A 21,738-nucleotide genomic window follows, 5' to 3' on the forward strand; every position below is an offset into this window, starting at 1 on the left:
GGACGCAGACAGCGTGTGTGAAGAGGCCGGGCTCGCTGACCGACGCTTGGTGCCTGCCGGGACCGGTCAGCGCGCGCGCCCGTGTGCGCGTGGGGACGCGGCGCGCGCCGCGGCGGAGGAAGGCAGGCGGCGGCAGGCCCAGCCCCCGGTCGCAGCGCCCGGGGCGGCTCCTCTGCGAGCCTGGGACGCCGCGCTCCCGCCGCCACCAACACCGCCACCAGCAGGACCGCCACCGCCACGCGCGCTGGCGTGACTCCCGGCCCGCGCCCTCGCACGCCTGCTGCCGGCTCGGCTTCCTGCCCGCCCAGACGCCGCTTCTCCCAGGGTCCGGGCCTCGGCTCCGCGGAGGGAGCGGAAATGAGTGCGGCGTCGGCGTCGGCGCCCGAGCGGGGTTGGAAGAGCGAGAAAGTGGACGAGGCTCAGGCCCTGGCGCGGAGTTGCGCTGCTCGCAGACCCGACTTCCAGCCGTGCGACGGGCTTTCCATCTGTGCCACGCACAGCCACGGCAAATGCTTCAAGCTGCACTGGTGCTGTCACCTAGGATGGTGTCACTGTAAGTCGAGCCGCGTTTCCCCGCCTTCCGCCACCGTCCCGGGGCGCTCGCGAGGCTGTCCGGGGTCGCGGCTGGGACTCTGCGGCTCCGGGCTTGGCCGGTTGCTCTTACGATGGTTGGGGCCACCGTGGGCTCCGGGCGGGCTGGCGCTGACCTGGCGCCGGACGCCTCTGTTGGCGCTGCCTCGGCAACGAGATGAAATCCCATGGGGAGCCTATAGCTTTAGCCACTTCTACAAAAGGGGATCTCCCTGTCCCAGGAAAACTGGAATCTGTTTTGGTTTCTTTTTCTTTTTTTATTTGAAATGACCAGGCAGTGTGCTGAGAAATGGTAGAGCGCCGTCAGAGTTGACAGCCAGAGGGGAAGCCTTTTTTCAGGGCTGGTGGTTAAACATGCTCTCCTTTCTTTCTCACTTTTCGTCTTTTCCAGGCTGCTCTTAAAAAGAAAGAGCCCTTGGTAATCGAATTGTGGCCCATTTATTGTATCCAAATTGAGAAAGCGCTAAAGTGTAAGGGACAGCTTAGTAATACTACTAAGAAGTTAGTATTAACAGTTTGGAAGGATGAACTCTTTCAATACCTAGTTGTAGCATATGGAGCCAATATAGGAGACTGTTTTAAAATTACAAAATAAAATGAATGAAAGTAAGCTTAAAGGATATTAAACCAATTTATAAAAGCCAGAACTAAATGGGCTAGGCCTTTTCTGTTTATCTTGCCTGTTTTTTTCAAATGGATTAAACTTAAGTAGCCATTTAATCAGAATTCCACAATTTGATTAGTTCATGGTATTAGGTCTGCTACATCCAATAAATCATTTTTTAAAGAAATATGTTATAAACTTAGTTTCCACATACCCTTACAATGGAGGTTTTTGGCGTGTTTATTCAGGACACAAATTCTCAAAGTGATCTTAAGTTAAAATTGTTTTTTCCTTGTTGGTTAGAAAAAAATGGCTCCCAACAAGACATGCAGTACATTGACAAGTCCTTGTTTAGGTTAATTGAACGTAGTGAGATATTTTTAATTTGAATTTATGACTTAAAGGATAGAGAATTCCTACATTTTCTTTACATTGAACAGTATTGATTTTTTGGTGTGTGTTCTGTGTCCTGATGGTTCAGTTTCTTGTATTTCATTATTCCTATTGCTCTCAGATCCGTTCCCCGTTATAAAGCACCATTTCAGTGGGGGACAGGGTACAAAGTTGGAAGTAGCAGCTGTAGGAAACCTGTGATACTGAAGTGCACAAGTATGGTGAATCTGGTGAGAGTCCATTCCCTAGGGAAATATAGACTCCTAGCATAGAATACGAGGAACATTAAAGATGGTCAGTTCAGTGCCTGTCTTATTTCAGCAGTCTCTCCACTAAGTACAACATTCCTGATGGGAACCTTGCATTCTTCTCAGGAAGCTTCTTAAGACATCTTTGATTCTTAAAATACTCTCATATGGAGCTGAAATCAGTTACTTTCTAACTTCTTTCCACGGGTTTGTTTTCTACCTTATGAAATCATATAGAACAGTTTCATCGTTTTTCAGAACATGGCTTTTTCAGCTCTTCAGATAAGCATATGAATATTCCACGGACATAGACTATCTTCTCTCTGTATGCCCAGACATTGTCACAGTGTCTGGCCTGAACTAGATTTGAAATTCATGTTCATTGAGTGACTGAATGAAAGTAGCCATCATTTTCCTCTCAAGGCATTGTTTTGTCCTATTTATAAATCTTTATTCCCTCCTGCCTCTCCTTTTGTGGAGTGGTATCCAGGGTCCTGAGCATCCTGGTTGTTCTGTTCTGAACATGTGCCAATATGGTTATGATCCTTTGAAGACTGTGACCCTCCCTTAGAAGGATACACAACCTCCCATTTGTGGTCGGATCAGTCCAGCATCGAGCAGGACTGCTGCCTCCCATGTTTGAGATACTGCTACTGCTGCATCTAGCATCCCATTAGCTTTTCTGAGATCCTCATCATACCGAGCTTGCTGCTGTCAGATTGAAGTGAGACTGTTGTCAATTAAAGCCATTAAACCCCTTTTTTGTTTGTTTTACATATGTGTCAGTGAACTCGTAGGACTTGCTTATCTCACAGTTCTCTATGTATTTTTTTTTTTTTTTGGACACTGATACCTTAGATATTTTTCCCTATTAAATTGCGTCTTAATTAGAGTTAGCCCATTTATCTGGCTTATCATTGTTTTTTCCCAGCTCTTTCTTAATACATATTTGTGCTACCTAGTTTCATGTCAGCCATATATTGGATGAAGGCAGTAGTATAGTAGCCTTTTGCGTCTTCATTCAAATTAGTGATAACATTTTTGAATAGGAGAGGGCCACAGAGAGGCATCCTGAACCTTGTGGGTAGAACAGACCTTCAAGTTGATGGCACTTCATTAAGAAACATTCATTGTTATGATCATTCAGATAATTAGCTGGCAGTTGTACTGTTATCCACCTTATATTTATCTTAACCATATGGCGTAATGAGAGCCTGGTCATATACCTTGTTGAAATCCTACCTTGTTGAAATCTGATACTATTTTTATTGCTTCTTTTTGATACAAGTCTGTCTATAAAGACATTCTTTAAAAAAAGAAAGGAAATTAGATTAGTCTGGTTACTTAAGTTGGTTCCACAAATGCTTACCATTTTTGTTTCAAAGTGATTAGAAGCTGTTTTTTAAATAAATAATTTGAATTTAGGAAAGGATTGATGCCGAGTATATTGGACTATTTTGTTGTCAATTCTGTTCTTTTTTATTTATTTTTTTAAAAAATCAGATCTACATTTATTTGCTTGTTTCCAGTGTTTGGCAACCCTCCAGGTCTCCATGCTTCCTCCACTAGCAGTGATTCAGTGATCACATTCACAAGGAGCTTCATTTCATTTACAGCAGCAAGGTGCTCTGTTACAGTCTTCTCACCTATACTGGGAATCAGTTCTTTCTACCCTTTTTTAGTCCAAATATCGTTTTTCTTGAAGAAAAAAAAAACAGAGTTCACACATTTGAGAAGTTCTGCTTTCTTTTTGGCACTCATGAACATTACAACATCAGTCCTAAGCAAAATTCTTTTAATTCTGTTGAACGTGTATTGAGTACCTTCTCTTTGTGAGACATTATTATGGAAACTAGGGATACAAATATTAATACAGCTGGGTCATGCCCTTTAAGCAGAGTATAAGGACATGATTCATGCTGTATTTATTTTTGTATTCCTTTAAAATCACAAGTGATATGGGTGAAAAAACTATCAACTGTTCACCAAATGAGAAAATGCTGAAATGATAGGACCACTTTGATACTTGAGAGAGGTATTTCAGAACAAATGAAGAAAGTTCAGCTATATATTATTTGTGTTAAAGTTGTGAAATTCATAACCTTATGAAATAGAAAAGGTTGATAATATATACATGTTTATAAAAGATATATAAAACATGTATACATAGATGTGGTACTTATATTATTAAAGGAAATAGTTTATTTGGATAATGACAGACTTTAAGGACTATGTCTGGGAGGAAAACTATGAAATGTTCTATAGGTGTCGCTGTCAAAGAGAGATTATTGGGTTAAATAAACTGTGGCCCTGAATGTGTAACTTTTTCCCCCCATAAGGAGTGATATTGGATGGAATTAATGAGTGAAGGATTCCAAGAGGAATTTTGAGAGAAAAAAAAGACATGGCTTTTCTAGGGAAGAGGGATTGGAAAAAATAAATTATATGCAGATATTATAAAGTAGATTTTGTGGCTAGAGCAAGTAGATTATTTAGAAAGCATAATACATTAGATTGTTGAGATGTAAGTGGGGGATGGACAGGAAAGGTGAGGAGTCTGAAGTTTCAATTGATAGAGACCTTAACATTATAGTAATAATATGGGTAGTAGAGGAATGAAACTAGCAAGGGAGATTATTTTGGTATTAGTGTAAAAAATAGATAGAAATTCATACAATAATATCCATAAATGGAAATTGGAATAGATTAGATTTAGAGAGGGAGGAAGAGGAAAGTTATAAAGGATAACTTCTAGACTTCTGCCTTATGCATCTTGGATGGTTGGTGGTGCCATTCATTCACTAACAACACAAAATACTAGAGATGAACTAGGGTTTGACTGAACATGGATAATGAATCCAGGGAGACCATGAATTCGGTTTTGGATCTATTGAGTTTAAGCTGCCTTGTCATCACATGGTAATGTCAGTAGGCAATTGGGTATGGGATCTAGAACTTAGAGGAGAGGTCTGCACTAAAGATAATATGGAAGTCATTTATTTATTTATAGATTGTAGTTGTGGCCATGATGAAGCAAGAAGACCACCAAGGGAGAGACTATAGTATGAGAAATGAAAATGCTTAGGCTTTCCCTTTAGAATACTAATATTTAGAGTTTTGGGTATAGGAGGATGAACTCGCAGTAGAGTCTAAGAAGAAATTCGAGAGAAGAAAATATGGAAGGTTTTTTTTTTTTTTTGCAGATTTTATTGCAGAAGCCAAGGGAAATGAGTGTCTTAAGAAAGATTATGAAGATTAGGGGCACCTGGCTGGTTCAGTTGGAGTGTGTGTCTCTTAATCTCAGGGTTGTGAGTTCGAGGCCCATGTTGGGTGTAGAGATTATTTAGAAATAAAATCTTTAAGAAAAGAAAGAGTATGAAGATTAAATCAGTTTTTAGCAGGTTATTTCTTAGATATTGGCAAAACATACAAATAGTGATTTTCTTTATTACTGAAGAAGAGGGTGAAAGGTTTAATCCTGCAACAGTAACTTCAGGAATATATTTAATTGCAGTATTTAGTCACAGTTATTTGAATTCTTCAAAGTAGAAAGAGAAGAATAGAATGACAGGAGCTGGGGTGCCTGGGTGGCTCAGTTGGTTAAGTGTCTGCCTTCGGCTCAGGTCGTGATCTCAGGGTCCTGGGACTGAGCCCCGCATCGAGCCCCTCACTGAGCTCCGTATCTGGCTCCCTGCTCAGCGGGAAGCCTGCTCCTCCCTCTCCCTCTGCTGCTCCCCCTGCTTGTGTCTCTTGTTCTTTCTCTGTCAAATTTTATAAATAAATAAAATCTTAAAAAAAATGACAGGAGCTGAGAATTAGGACACGGAAATTATAGTTAATATTTTTTGAGTGATTACTTCGTGCCAGAGTAAGCTTATTAAGCTAAGCACTAAATAGACAATTATGTCATGTCCATTCTACAGTTGAAGAAAAAGGCTTAGGGGGAAGTTAAGTAACTTTCCCATGGGCACATAGCTAGTAAAAGTAGAAACTGGATTTGGATCCGGGTCTGTCTCATTCCTAGGACCTAGACTCTTAACCACCATAGGTTCTACAGAACGATTTAAAATTAACATGCACATCAGCCGTTTCTTGGCTCCATTAAAGCCAGTGATGGGGAAGGTTGTTAAGAAATGGGTGGGAAATTGTTAACAATTGCAAAAGTGAATACAGAAGAATGAGAACTATAAAGAGGTCATAGGATGTGATGGGGAATGAAATCTAAGTTAAGAATTAAGGAAGAAAAAGTGATTAGAAGGTGACAGGGGTGGGTGGGGAGTGTACGTGGTATGATGTTGGTGCCATCAGCAGAACTCAGAGTTGGCTTAATAAAATCACATAATAGATGAGTTCAGTTTTCTGCAGAAGACATCTTAAAAGATGTCTGTCTTTCTCAGATTGAAAGCTGGAAGAGTGGGACTTGATGTAGTCTAATAGATGATATTAACATATCTAAAGAAAGACTGTCACAGCAGAAGGTGGATGGGCAGCTTGGAAATACTGAAAAATGGAAATTGGAGAGGCAGAATTTGGAAGTGTTTTTTCAGGATGTTCAGAGAAGGTGATAACACTGCCCAGAACTTAAATATCATGTCTGTATGATTGGACTATCATACAAATATTTGGCTATAATTTGGTTTCCCATTTATAGATTTCCTTTAAGGTAGAGAAGGAGCTGATTAGAGAATTTAACTCTCAGGACCTTTGGGCAAATACTCTTCTCTTCATTAGTTAGTATATTAGCATTGTGGTTTTTGTGTTATTCTATTTGTTCTGTTTTCCTGCTTCTGTACAACTAAGGGGAAACTCACAAAGTCAAGTTCTGACTTCCCCACGGTAATGCCAGCTGTTTTTCCTAAGCGGCATCTCAATCATATCAGTAACAGTTGCTACAGAAAATATACTTAAGTTTGACAGTGGGGGCCTGGGTGGCTCAGTCGTTAAGCGCCTGCCTTTGGCTCAGATCATGGGATGGAACCCAGCGTCAGGCTCCCTGCCGGGCAGGAAGCTTGCTTCTCCCTCTCCCACTCCCCCTGCTTGTGTTCCCTCTCTCGATGTGTCTCTCTCTGTCAAATAAATAAATAAAATCTTAAAAAAAAAAAAAAGTTTGACAGTGAAAACTAGCAAAAAAACAAAAAAACCACGGAGTGGTCATTTGACTAGAGGAAGGAGTCCACAGGAGCTTTTTTCCTAAGAGTGAGGGTTCTTACCATGACTAGTGGTTGAAGGAGGAGGATATAAATGTTACGGGGACAAGTGCTACATTAAGTTCGGAGTGAGATTCCTCAAAGGTTTTTAGAGAGAGAGAAAAGTGATAGGTTTTTTCCACCCACATGGTGCTTCAATCATGGACACATACCAACTTCAACAATAACAATGACTGTGCTTATATGTAGGCATATCTTTTTGCACGTAATCTTTATATATGTAGGCATCATCTTTCTGCATGTGTCAGCTCATTTAAACCTCACAACAGCCCTGTGGGGTAGGTATTGTTATCCTACTTTTTTAGATTAGGGAACTTCTCAGTGGTCACATAGAGTCACTTTGGCTGCATATGGTAAATGTACGTCAGAGTCTCACAAACCAGCTGGCAACCAGCGCTCTGGGTCAACTTGGTTCCACTCAAGGTAACAGTGAGGATGAGTTTCAGCTGTTTTACATTCTTCCTGGAACAAGCAAGAATTAAGTAAATGAAGTAAAATGAGGATGGTTTCTGATCTTATTTTTTATTTTTATTTTATTTTTTTAAAGATTTTATTTATTTTAAAAAAAGATCTTATTTATTTGAGGGAGTGTGAGAAAGAGAGAGCACGAGTCAGATGGGGAGCAGAGGGAGAAGCTGACTCCCCATTGAGCAGGGAACTTAATGCAGGGCTTAATCCTCGGACTCTGAGATCATGACCTGAGCTAAAGGCAGACACTTAACTGACTGAGCCATCCAGGCGCCCCTGGTTTCTGATTTTCAAAGAAGGGCAATTGTATGCAATATGAGCATTTTCAGAGTTGTTGTAAGCACTGTAAAACGGTGCTTTTAAAAAAACTAACAATGGGGATGCCTGGGTGGCTCAGTTGATTAAGTGCCTTCTGCTCAGGTCATGATCTCAGGGTCCTGGGATTGAGCCCTGCATCGGGCTCCCTGCTCAGCAGAGAGCCTGCTTCTTCCTCTCCCTCTGCTGCTCCCCCCGCTTGTGCTCTCTCTCTCTCAAATAAAAATAAAAATCTTAAAAAAAAACAAAACAGAAACTAACAATGTAGTGGTATAATATGAAGCTTCAGTCATCTCATATCCTCAGCTGATCCCTAACTGGGGCAAGCCCCCCACCCCTTTTTGTTGTTGTTGTTAGATTTGCATGCATACCATTAATTATTGCTGGCTTCCACGCCTGTTGAACTTAGGGACTTGAACTAGATAGCTTTTGAGGATGTTTCTAGGATAATTTCCTACATTCCAAAACCTTCATTTTATTTAGGTTTCTTTTCTCATACTGTAGAATTTCATTAATTACAAGAAAGAACATTTTTAGAAAAATTAAGTGTTAATTCCAGACCATAATAGGAACACGTGTTTAACAATCGAAAGTTATCTGGTAGAAGATTTGCTTTCTTGAAAAATAAGGAATGGTTTATACATAGAACAAGGAAGGCAGGATGTAATCCTAGACATTGGTTTGAATCATCATTCCTCCATTTATTGGCAGTGTAACTTTGGGCAAGTTACTCAACCACTCTCAGCCTTAATGTTCCCTCTGTAAAACAGGAATAAAAGTCCTATTTCACAGGGTGGTTGTGAGGATTAAATGACACAAGCAAAGTACTTACTGAAGGTATTCAGTAAAGGGTGGCATCAGGCCCTCCTCAGAAAAAACAGTGAACAAAAATTGGAAATACCAGATAGTGTAATCATCCTGAGGGCAGGCTCTGATGTTGGACTAAGTGGATCCCGGCTCTGCCCACTTAACTAGTTACGTGGTTTGGGAGAAGTTAACCTCTTTCAGTTTCCTCACTTTTAATATGGGGATAATAACATAACAGTACTAGTCTCATAGTGTAATGATCATCAGTCCCCAACTTAGCAACTTCCCCCTTCCACAAATGTCCTCGTTTAATCTGAAATTCACTTTGTGACCCTACTCATTTGTTCATTTAAACACTCAAGCCAACAAAGATAGTAAAAAGATATATTTTGAATACTGCATTTAGAAATTACTGTTTTTTATTACCCTCATTGTTGGAAGGCCTATTTTGTAATAGTTATTATGTGATAATTATCTACTTTTTGTCATGAAATCTTACAGTGTGCTCCAACTCCCAAGCCCCTTCTGTGTCCCGTTTTAAGGAATGGATACTTCTGGTTAATCAGATATACCAATTAATAGAGAGCTTTCATATACAGCAAATATGGCTCAACAGGTTTCAAAGGATCAGAATATTGTAAAAGTTATATTGTATTAAAATGAAATGGAATATATTTAACTTGGATGATTTAGAAGCCTTGTCAGGATCCTGTGGTTGATACTTGGCCATCATTTGGAATGCTGATTTTATATGGAAAAATGGCAAAATTCCTACTTGATAAAGTAGTCCTGGCTGCTAGAATGCTGGACAAAGTCAACTTAATTGTAGTCTTTGCAAATTACTTTACTCAAGTTCACAGAATTTTTGTTTTGTGTTTCTCTTGTTATTGTTGGTTCTTCAATTTTCTGATATTTAACAGTATTCTGTAAGTACACTGCCAAAAACATGCAATATCTGGAGTACCAGCAATGTATAATAAATCCCTCTAGCTCTGTCTGCACAATGCCCTAGAACAGTCTCTTCAGGACAATCCTTTAATTTGCCTAGTGCTTATCTGTCCATTTAAAGCTAAACATTTTGATGTAATACAGATGTATATTTCTTCCTCTGTATCTCGTTATAATGGACTTTAGTGAAATAAAAACAGTAAGAGTGTAATAATTTGGTATTCTATTTAGACTCATTTGCTTTATCTTTTTCTGTCTATACACATACACTTATGCATACATACTTTTTCCTAAACTATTTAAAAGTTGCAAATATGATGTTTCACCTAAATATTTCAGCATGCCTCTCTTAAGAATGAGGACATTTTCCTCTATAATTACAATACTAATCACATCTAAGATAATTAACACTAACTCAGCAATGCCATCTGATATACAGTTTCCTTAATTGTCAAAAAATGACTTTTAGGAGTGCCTGGGTGGCTCCGTTAGTTACACATCTGCCTTCTGCTTCGGTCATGATCCCAGAGTCCTGGGATCAAGCCCCACATAAGGCTCCCTGCTGAGCAGGGAGCCCGTTTCTCCCTCTGCTGCTCCCCCTGCTTGTGCTCTCTCTCTGGCTCTCTCAAATAAATAAATAAATAAATAAAATCTTTTTAAAAAATGACTTTTATAGCTGACTTTTAAAAAAATTCAGGGTCCAATCAAGATTTATAGATCACATTTCATTATTATAATATTTTAGTCTCCTTTAATCATTCTAGAATAATCACACTTTTGGGGGATGACATTGAAATTTTTGAAAAGTCCAAGTCTGTAGAATGTCTCATATTTTAAATTTGCTTAATTGTTTAATCATGATTAGATTTAGGTTAACATTTTTGTTGAGTTTATTACATAGGTGGTATTGTATCCTCCTTATAGTATCACATGAGGAGACATAGAATGTCAAGTTGTTCCACTACTGCTAATGCTAAGGCGATAATTGACAAGTCCGTTATAAAGATACCACTTCCCAGGGTGCCTGGGTGGCTCAGTTGGTTAAGCAACTGTCTTCGGCTCGGGTCATGATCCTGGAATCCTGGGATCGGGTCCTGCATCAGGCTCCCTGCTCAGCGGGGAGTCTGCTTCTCCTTCTGACCCTCCTCCCTCTCATGCTCTCTGTCTCTCATTTTCTCCCTCTCAAATAAATAAATAAAATCTTAAAAAAAAGATACCATTTCCCCTTTGTTGCTTTTCTTTTTTAAACAATTTTTATTCCTTTTGTTTTTAATACAGTATTTGTGGGATGACTACTTTGACACTGAATGAATATCCTCTTCTCTAACAGACTTTAACCTAGTGATTTCAGTATTGACTCAAGAGTCTTAAGTGGATCACTTATTATATTGGTGGTTGCAAAATGGTATTTTCTAATTCTGCCATTCTTTCTACCATTTGAAAGCATTGTTTTATAAAGAAGAGGTTTTTTTTTCCTACCTACATCCCTTTTTTTAAGTATTACTATAGATAACTTGGTTCTTTTTTATTCATTGTATTATAATTAAGTACCATAACTTTTTTGATGGTCAAACTGTCTTAAATTTGGCCAGTGCGAGCCCCTTCAAGCTGGATTCTGTGTCCTTTTGACATGCCCCTATCATTTTTTGAGTACTTTCCTATTTTCTGGAACAGATTGTTCCAGGCTTACATAGTATTTTCTCTGCCTCAGACCAAAAATCTGTTGTTTTTCTAAGGATCCCATGTTCCTTTTAGTGATGAAAGGCATGGAAACTATTATCTGAGCTTTTGGTGTGCTTATTTCTACTGGGATGGTACTGTGTTTAGGCCCTTTCAGTGGACAGATTTAGGAAGTGTGTGTGTGTGTGTGTGTGTGTGTGTGTGTGTGTGTGTGTGTGTGTGTGTGTGTGTTTCCATCCTTCACTTTTCCCCATTCCGTATTTGTATCTCGCTTCTCTGTGGGTAAAAACCCTGGTTTCCAATACATCATAATACTTATTCATTTCCTCTATCCTCAGCTACACACAAGATAGTTTAGGGATTATTACATTAGTACCAATACCAACAACAACAAACTGATGAATAAAGTTTAAGATTCTTTACATGTTTTGGTCTTTAAGCTATATCTCAGGAAGGATGTGTAGTCAGAGCATTGTCTTGAGAAGTTTCTTGAAAAAATTTTCTGTGTGGCAACTAAGTTCATTTATTTTTGATTCTAAGCAATTTTGTGTTCACTTTTTTAATCTTTTTAAAATTAAACTTTTTGGGCTCCTTGGTGGCTCAGTCGGTTAAGCATCTGCCTTCGGCTCAGGTCATGATCCCAGGGTGCTGGGATCAAATCCTGTATCGGGCTCCTTTCTCAGCAGGGAGCCTGCTTCTCCCTCTACCTGCTTCTCCCTCTGCTTGCTGCTCCCCCTGCTTGTGTGCCCTCTCTCTCACACACACAAATAAATAAAATCATTAAAAAAATTAAACTTTTTATTTTGAAACAATTTGTAGATTTATATGCATTTGTGAGAAATAATACAGAAATCTCATGTATCCTTTATCCAGTTTTCCAGTAGTAGCTTCTTACAAAACTGTAGTACAGTATCAGTTGGATACAGCCAAAATAAATAACATTTCCATCATGGCAAGTTATCTCATGTTACCCTTTTATAGCCACACCTATTTTCCGTACTGGCCTACCCCCTCATTAATTTCTGGCAATCACTAATCTGTTCTCCACTTCTATAATCTTACCATTTCCAGAAGGTTTTATAAATGGAATCATACAGTATGTAACCTTTTGGGATTGCTTTTCTTCACTCAGCATGATCTCTGGAGATTCATCCATGCTGTTGAGTGTATCAGTAGTTTGTTCATTTGTATTGTTGAGTAGTATTCCATGGCATACATGTACCATAGTTTGAGCATTCACACATGGAAGGGCATCTGGTGTGGCAACTTTCTAGTTATTACAAATAAACCTGCCATAACGTTTGTGTACAATTTTCTGTTCGAACAAAAGTCTTCATCTCTCTGGGATAAACGCTGAGGGTTGCAGTTGCTGGGTTGTATGGTAATTGCCTGTTTAGTTTTTTAAGAAGCTGCTAACCTATTTCCCATAGAGATTGTACCATTTTATTTTCCCACCAACAATGTATGAGTGATCCAGTTTCTTCTCCACATTCTTGTCAGCATTTGGTGGTATTGCTCTTTTTATTGCAGTCATTCTGATAGATGTGTACTGATAACTCATTTTGATTTTAATCTGCATTTACCTATTAACATTCATGTGCTTATTTGCCTTTTGCATATCCTCTTTGCTGAAATGCATTTTATCCATTTTTTTTAGGACTTTAGTTTCTTAGAGCATTTTTAGGCTTACAACAAAATTGAGATGGCGGTACAGAGATTTCTCATATATTTTGCCGCCACACATGCACATGTTTTCCACAGTGGATGTACCAGTATACATTCCACCAGTGATACACATGGGTTCCTTTTTCTCCATGTCCTTGTCAACACTTACTGTCTTTTTGATTCTAACCATTCTAATGGGTATGAGGTCATATCTCAATGTGGTTTTGATTTGCATTTCCCAGATGATTAGTGATGTTGAGCATCTTTCCATGTGTCTATTTGATGTTTGTATGTCTTCTTTGGAAAAAGTTCTCTGAAATTTTTAATCAGATAATGATTTTTATCATTATTTGGTGTTGAGTTGTATACGTTCTTTATATGTTTTGGATATTAACCCCTTATCGGATATATCATTTGCAAATATTTTCTCCCATTTGGTAGGTTGCCTTGTCATTTTGTTGATGATTTCTTTTACTGTGCAGAAGCTTTTTATTTTAATGTAGTCCCAATAGTTTATTCTTGCTTTTGTTTTCATTGTTATAGGAGTCCTATTTAGAAAATGTTGCTATGGCCAGTGTTAAAGAAATTACTGCCTATGTTCTCTTCTAGGAGTTTTATAGTTTGAGGTCTCACTATTAGGTCTTTAATCCACTTTGAGTTTATTTTTGTATTTGATACAAGAAAGTGGTCCAGTTTCATTCTTTTGCATATAGCTATCTGGCTTTCCCAGCACTATTTGTTGAAGAGACTGTCTCTTCTCCATTGTGTATTCTTGCCTACATTGTCATGGATTAATTGACCATTTGAGTCACACACATTTGAATGTGAGTTTACTTCTGGGCTCTGTATTCTGTTCATTGATATATGTGTGTAACAGTACGATACTGTTTTGATTACTACAACTACTTTGTAGTATAACTTGAAATCTAGGATTGTAATACTTCCAGCTTTATTCTTCTTTTTCTTTTTTTTTTTTAAGATTTTATTTATTTGACAGAGCACAAGCAGAGGGAGAGAGAGGGAGAAGCAGGCTCCCCGCTGAGCAAGGAGCCTGATGTGGGACTCGATCCCAGGACCCTGGGATCACGACCTGGGCCGAAGGCAGCCGCTTAACTGACTGAGCCACCCAGGCGTCCCTATTCTTCTTTTTCAAGATTGCTTTGGCTCTTTGTGGTCTTTTGTGGTTCTATACAAATTTTAGGATTATTTGTTCTAGTTCTATGAAAAATGCTATTGATATTTTGATAGAGATTGCTTTGAATCTATAGATTGCCTTGGGTAGTATGGACATTTTAACAATATTCTTTTAATCTCTGAGCATGGGATGTCTTTTCATTTATTTGCATCATCTGCAGTTTCATAGTTTTCAGAGTATAGGTCTTTCACCTCCTTGGTTAGGTTTATTTTGATATTTTATTCTTTTTGGTGCAACTGTGAATGGATTTGTTTTCTTAATTTCTCTTTCTGGTACTTCATTATTAATATATAGAAATGCAACCAATATCTGGGTATTAACTCTGTATCTTGCAACTTTACTGAATTTATTATTTCCAGTAGTGTTTTGAGGAGTCTTTAGGGTTTTATGTATAGTATCATGTCACTGCAGATAGTGACAGTTTAACTTCCAACTTTCTTTTAAAAAAAAGATTTTATTTACTTATTTGACAGAGAGAGACACATTGAGAGAGGGAACACAAGCAGGGGGAGGGTCAGAGGGAGAAGCTGGCTTCCCGCTGAGCAGGGAGCATGACATGGGGCTTGATTCCAGAACCCTGGGATCATGACCTGAGCCAAAGGCAGATGCTTAATGACTGAGCCACCCAGGTGCCCTAACTTCCAACTTTCTAATATGAATACCTTTTATTTTATTTTGTCTTGTCTGATTGCCATAGCTAGGACTTCCAGTACTATGCTGAGTGAAAGTGGTGAGAGTGGACATCCTTGTCTTGTTCCTGATCTTAGAGGAAAAGCTCTCAGTTTTTCACCATCGAGTATGTTAGCTTTTGTTTCTTCATATATGACCTTTATGCTGAGGCATGTTTCTTTAAACCCATTTTGCTCGAGTTTTTATCATGAATGGGTGTTGAATTTTGTCAGATGCTTTTTCTGCATCTATTGAGATGATTGTAAAATTTTTGTTCTTTGTTTTGTTAATGTGGCATATCACATTAATTGATTTGTGAATGTTAAACCATCCTTGCATCCCTGGATTATATCTCACTTGATTTTAGTGAATGATCCTTTTAATGTATTGTTGAAAGCAGTTTGCAAATATTTTGTTGAGGATTTTTGCATCTGTGTTCTTCAGTGATACTGGCCTGTAGTTTTTTTTGTGTGTGGTGTCTTTGGTTTTGGTATCAGTGTAATACTAACCTCATAGAATTTGGAAACCTTCATAGTATTTGGAAGCCTTTCTTTCTCTTCTACTTTTTGGAATATTTTGAGGAGAATAGGTATTAACTCTTCTTTATTTTATTTTTTTAAAGATTTTATTTATTTATTTGACAGAGAGATAGAGAGCACAAGTAGGCAGAGAGGCAGGCAGAGGGAGAGGGAGAAGCAGACTCTCTACTGAGGAGGGAGCCCGACGTGGGGCTCAATCCCAGGACCCTGGATCATGACCTGAGCTGAAGGCAGCCGCTTAACTGACTGAGCCACCCAGGCGCCCCGGTATTAACTCTTCTTTAAATGTTTGGTAGAATTCGCCTGTGAATCCATCTAGTCCTGCACTTTTATTTTTTGGTAGTTTTTTGATTACCAATTCAATTTCATTTCTAGTAGTTGGTCTGTTCAGATTTTCTGTAATTCTTCCTGATTCAGTTTTGGAAGATTGTTTCTAGGAATTTAATTATTTCTTCTAAGTTGTCTAATTTGGTGGTATATGATTTTTTGTAGTAGTCTCTTATAATTCTTTGTATTTCTGTGGTGTCTGTTGTTACTTCTCTTTTGTTTTTGATTTCATCTATTTGGGTTCTTTCTCTTTTTTCTTGATGAGTCTGGCTAATAGTTTATGGATTTTGTTTATCTTTTCAAAGAACCAGCTCTTGGTTTAATTGATCTTTTCTATTTTTTGTTTGTTTGTTTAGTTTCTATATCATTTATTCCTGCTCTCACATTTGAATTTTTTACCTTATATGTAAGGAACTATTTTTTCCTGGCTGCTTTTAAGATTTTTTCTTTGTCTTTAGTTTTCAGAAATATGAGTGTGTTGTGTCCTGGCCTAGATTTTTTTTGGGTTTCTCCTGTTTGTGGTTTGCTCAGATACTTGAATCTATATGATATGTCTCTAGCTAAATCTGGGAGGTTTTCAGTCATTATTTCTTAAAATCATTTTTCAGCTCTGCTTTTTTTTTCTCTTCTGGGGACTTCAGTAACACAAACATTAGATTTTGTTGTTGTTGTTATGGTCTAATGGCTTCAACAGCTCTGTCCGTTTTTTTTTAAGTTTATTTTCTCTTTTCTTTCAATTGGGTAATTTCTATTCTATCTTCCTGTCCATTGAAACTTTCCTTTTCCATTCTTCTGTTGAGTTCATCCACTGAGTTTTCTGTTTTAGTTACTGTATTTTTCAGTTCTCCTATTTGTTTGGTTCTAATTTTTCTATTTACTGAGATAATTTCTTTTTTGAGACTTTATTTGATTTTGTTTCCAGCAGGTTTATAATTGCTCACTGAAGTATTTTTTGAAATAATGTCTGCTTTAAATTTCTTGTCAGATAATTCTAACATCTCTGCCATCTCAGTGCTGGCATCTGTTGATTGCCACTTTTAATTCAGTTTGAGTTTTCCCTGGTTTCTTGGTGCAACAAGTGATTTTCAGTTGAAACCTGGACTTTTTTGTGTTATGTTATAGGACTCTTGATCTTAAACACTCAGTTTTTACCGGATTTTTTTATTTTGACACCACTCTAGCAAGGGAAGGGGGCACTGCCTCATTACTGCCAGGAAGAGGTACAAGTCCAGGTATTACCCTCAGCCTTCACGGACACCTAATGGAGGGGAGTTTTCCTTGTTAATGCTGGGTGGGAGTGGGTTCTAGCTCTCCAAGAGGCTTCCACTGACACCACAGTATGGATGACCTCATTACCTGACTTTCCACTAGGTCTCTGACACCACTTGGCTAGAGTGTTGAGACACCTTATTAGGGCTTTTCAAGATTAGAAGTCCAGGTTCTTTCTCTCCCCCTGGTCTTTGCTTTCATGGATTGGGTGGAGTATACAGTTTTTTCTCTGATGTTTGGTTGGAGTAGAGTGATTATTGTCTAAACGTTTTCTGTCATGCTAGGTTGTTCCTTGTCCTTTGACCAGAGAGAGCAAACATTTGTTGGGACATCTTTTGTCTGGTTCCATTGGCTTTTTTGGTTGACATTTTCTCCAAGCCTGGCATATATCTGCACAAAAAAACTGGGAACTCACCACCATGTTGTTGCTTGGGCTCTGAGGTCACCAGGTGGTCAGCCTTTTCTTCCCTCTTAGGAGTCATCTTCTGTTTGTTTTATATATAATGTCAAGGGTTTTTAGTTGTACTTAGTAAGGAAGAATAGGAAAAAGTATGTCTCCATCTTCCTGGAAGTATTTGTCTCTATCATCTTGATTTGATTTTAGTTTTTGGGTAGGTACTCAAAAATCAAAACTATATAAAGGAATACTGACAAAAATCTCATTTGTATTTCTGTACCTTCCACCCCCTTCCAATTCACCTCCTCCAGACACTCATTTTTATTAATTTTCTGTTATATTTTGTGTTTCTTTCTGCAGAAGTAAGTGTATTATATGTGTGCATACACACATTTGTGTATTTATGTAAACATACACATTCTTACTTCACCTTCTTTCTTAAACCATAGTTAATCATACTCTGTTACTTACTGCATCATGCTTTTTTATTTTACTCTTTATTTCTAAAAATCCATTTCATAACCATTCATGGAGATCCTTCTTACTTCTTTATGCCTGCATAGTGCTCTGTCTATATGTGCCATCGGTTTTTAACCAGTTTATTATTGATGGGTGTTTTGGTTTTTTTTCCTCCTATTTTGTTACAAATAATGTTGTAGTGGATAATAGGCACATATACTGTATTTTTGTAGTGGTGTATCTTTAGAGTAAAGTCCTAGAAGTGGGGTTGCTGGATCAAAGAATACATATTTTTTTGTTAGATATTGCCAAATTTTGCTCCATATGGATTGTACCATTTGCCTTCCTACTGGCAGCATGTAAGAATGCCTATTTTCTCATAGTCTGTAGAGTGTTTTGTCAAGCTTTTGAGTTTTGGCTGGTGTGATTGGTTAGAAATGCTATTTCTTTTCTTTCTTTTTAAAGATTTTTATTTATTTGACAGAGAGAGACACAGTGAGAGAGGGAACACAAGCAGAGGGAGTGGGAGAGGGAGAAGCAGACCTCCCACCGAGCAGGGAGCCGGGGCTCGATCGCAGGACCCTGGGACCATGATCTGAGCCAAAGGCAGATACTCAATGACCGAGCCACCCAGGCGCCCCTAAAAATGGTATTTCATTGTAGCTAAAATTTTCATTTCTCATGTTATGAGTGACATTGGGCATATTTATGTTTGTTTTTACCCCCATTTTTCAAAGATATTTTCACTGAGTAGAGACTTCTAGTGTATTGAATATATCATTCCACTTTTTTCCTGAGTTCATTGTTACTGTGGAGAAGTCAGTGGTAAATTTGTCACTTCTTTGAAAGTTATCTTTTTTCTCTCTGCTTTTAATTTAGCCTCTTTGTCTTTGATGTTCTGCATTTCATTGTGTGTCTATATGTGTTATTCTTTTTCTTTATCCTCTTTGGGATTCATTTAGCTTCTTCAGTCTGTGGATTGATGTTTTTCACTCTTCAGATTTTATGATTTCCCTATTCTCACTATTTCCTTCTTTTGGAACTCTAATTAGATGAATTTTATATTTTCACTTTATCTGTGTCTTTTAAACTTGGTTTCATACCATGAATCACTTTGTCACTCTATCTTGCATTCTCAATAATTTCTTTAGCTATGTCTTCTGGTTTACTAGCTTTTCAATTGGGTTTAAGCTGTTATTAAATTAATCCATTGAGTTTTTTACTTATTGTATTATTTTACAGATGTTCTGTTTGGTACTGTATCAAATAGTCATTTTGAAAAAGACTTGCTCATTTTAATAATTACCTTGTTTTTACTCATCTTTTCAATTCCTTTTATTTCTGTAAACATAACAAGTATACTTATTTTATGTTCTATTTCTTATTGTTCCAGAAGTTTTATAGATCTGATTCTACTGGATTTCCAAAGAGTCTTGTTCATTTGTATATCTTGTGATTTTTTTTTACCTGTGAGCACCTATTTCTTGGAATGTTACCCATGGGAATTCCTCCAGACAGGATTTGCTTTTGTTTCTCTTTGATGTCCTATGGGCACTATTAGTACAGGATTGCTTTAAAGTAAATAGCTTGACATATTTGGACCACCTAGGAAACATGAAGTTTTGGTTAAAACCTGTCGAAGGACAGCTTTTGCTCATGAGTTATCATTTTTCTTCCTTTTCTCCTCATATGGTCTAAGTTTCAGATTTGTAAAACTCCTGTAGGAGTATGTTTATTTCTAATTTACTGTTATAACACTGATATCAACTTTATGGGGAGTTTCTTCTTAGACTGTTTATGGTGAGCCTTAAGCTTTGTCTCTTGAACAAAGCTCCCACAAGGTCAGAGAAACCAAAGCTCAGGTTCACCTATTGCACATATCCTCAGAGTAAATTCCATGTTCATTTATTCACTCATTTCTCTGAGTTTCTATCTTTATTTAGATTTTGGCCTGATAATTCCATACTTATTTTCAGTTCATCAATGTAGTGGGAATATTAAAATTTTTTCTAGCATTTAAAAATTGTGTTTGGCAGGAGGATTAGCCTGGCTGCCTAGTAAACCATACAATCAGAAACAAATCTATTTTTAAAATTCCTACCGTATGGTATGTCTTTTTAAAAATTGCTTCAAAGCTTTTTTGGAACAACGTGGAATATAAATACATGCCCATGTGAATTCAGTATAATAAGAGGCAGTAAGTATAATAATTATCTTGTTAACCAGATATTAGACTATAGGCAAACTCTACTATAACAAGGTACTATTACTCGGTTCCTTTTTGTTAAGTAGTAAGTGCCTCCATTCAAATCATGGAGAAATTATCATAGACTTACTATGGTTAACTTTTGAGTCAAATTACAACTTCTGTAAAATTATTTTGATTTGGGTAAGGTGATAGTCATTTGATTGCTTACAGTTTTGGACTGGCAGATCATTTAAGAATTACTTTTTAAAGCCACAATGAAATATGACTTCACACCCACTCTAAGGCAGTAATAACAAGAGCAGATAATAATAAGTATTGGCAAGGATGTAGAGAAATTGAACCCTCATGCATTACTGATAAAATGTAAAGTGGTATAACCATTTTGGAAAACAGCTTGGCAGTTACTCAATCTGTTAAAAATAGAGTTATCATATGACTTAACAATTTCACTCCTAGATATATGCCCAAAAGAAGTGAAACATGTCCACACAAAAACTTGTACATAAATGTCATAGAAGCATTATCCATAATGTCCCCAAAGTGGAAAAAACCCAAATGTCCATCAGTTGATGAATGGATAAACAGGGTGTGGTATATCCACACATGGACTGTTACTTGGCAACAAAAAGGAATGTGTACTACTGGTACATGCTACAACATGAACGAACCTTGAAAACATTGTGCTAAGTGAAATAAGCCCCTCCCAACTTAAGCATGCAGGCAGGAAGCAAAAAGTAATGAATTCCTTCTTCCTTTTTTTTTTTTCAGACCCTCAAAGAATTGGATGATACTTACCTACATGGGGTAGGGCAGTCTACTGAATCCATCTAGTTAAATGCTAATCTCATCCAGAAACACTTCCACCGAAACACCCTGAAATAATGTTTAACCTAGGCACAATATGATCACAAAACAAATAATTTTATGGTTGACAAAATTAATCACAGAGAGTGACTGCCAATAGGTATGGGGTTTCCTTTCAGTGTGATGAATGTGTTATGGAATTAGGTAGTGGTGATATTTGCACAACATCAGTTGTGTACATTTTTAAAGATTATTTAAAAAAATCAAAGGATTATGTGATGGTGACCTTAAGTGGCCCACAAATCCTAAAGTATTTACTTTCTGGCCCTTTATACAAAGGTTTGCAGATGCTTGATCTAATCCATAGACTTCCAAATTTCCCCAGTTGTCCTACTACCAACATCCTTTTTCTGCTCCAGGATCAAATCCAGGATACCATGTTGCATTTAGTTGTTAATGTCATTTTTTTAAGTTGGAGCAACTCCTCAGTCTTTCATGACCTGATACTTAAAAGAGTACTAGCCAGTTATTGTATAGGATGTCCCTCAGCTTGGGCTTGTCTGATATTCCTCATGATTAAATTCAGGGAATATACAATTTGGCAAACTAGCTTTTTAAGAGAATGAACATTTTATATAGATTGCAATCACGTTGTTGTAGAATTATGATCTCTCAGTTTTCAATATGGGAACAACGCAAGCATGCCTCATTTTATCGTTCTATTGTACTTTGCTTTACAATAGTACTTCGCAGATACTGCATTTTTTACAAATTGAAAGTTTGTGGCAACTCTGTGGAGCAATTTTATTGGTGCCATTTTTCCAACATTTGCTCAATTTGTGTCTCTGTGTCACAGTTTGGTATTTCATACAGTATATCAGACTTTTTCTCTGTTATTGAGATCTGTGCTCAGTGATCTTTAATGTTACTATTGTAATTGTTTT

At 37.7% G+C, this 21,738-nt stretch overlaps 1 protein-coding gene across 1 annotated transcript in view; it reads left to right on the top strand.

Annotated features, from left to right (window-relative positions):
* Nucleotides 1–202: 202 nt before the first annotated feature.
* The window catches only part of CUNH3orf70 (chromosome unknown C3orf70 homolog), an 81,734-nt gene continuing 60,198 nt past the window's right edge, over nt 203–21,738 (top strand). Inside the window, exon 1 of the mRNA XM_028101117.2 lies at nt 203–553. Coding sequence (XP_027956918.1) covers nt 358–553 — 196 coding nt within the window. The 5' untranslated portion in view covers nt 203–357. The remainder of the gene's footprint in view (nt 554–21,738) is intronic.

Source organism: Eumetopias jubatus, unplaced genomic scaffold, assembly GCF_037043125.1.
Source record: "Eumetopias jubatus isolate StellerSeaLion01/CBP00866 unplaced genomic scaffold, mEumJub1_p1.0 scaffold_1, whole genome shotgun sequence".
Classification (NCBI taxonomy): Eukaryota; Metazoa; Chordata; class Mammalia; order Carnivora; family Otariidae; genus Eumetopias; species Eumetopias jubatus.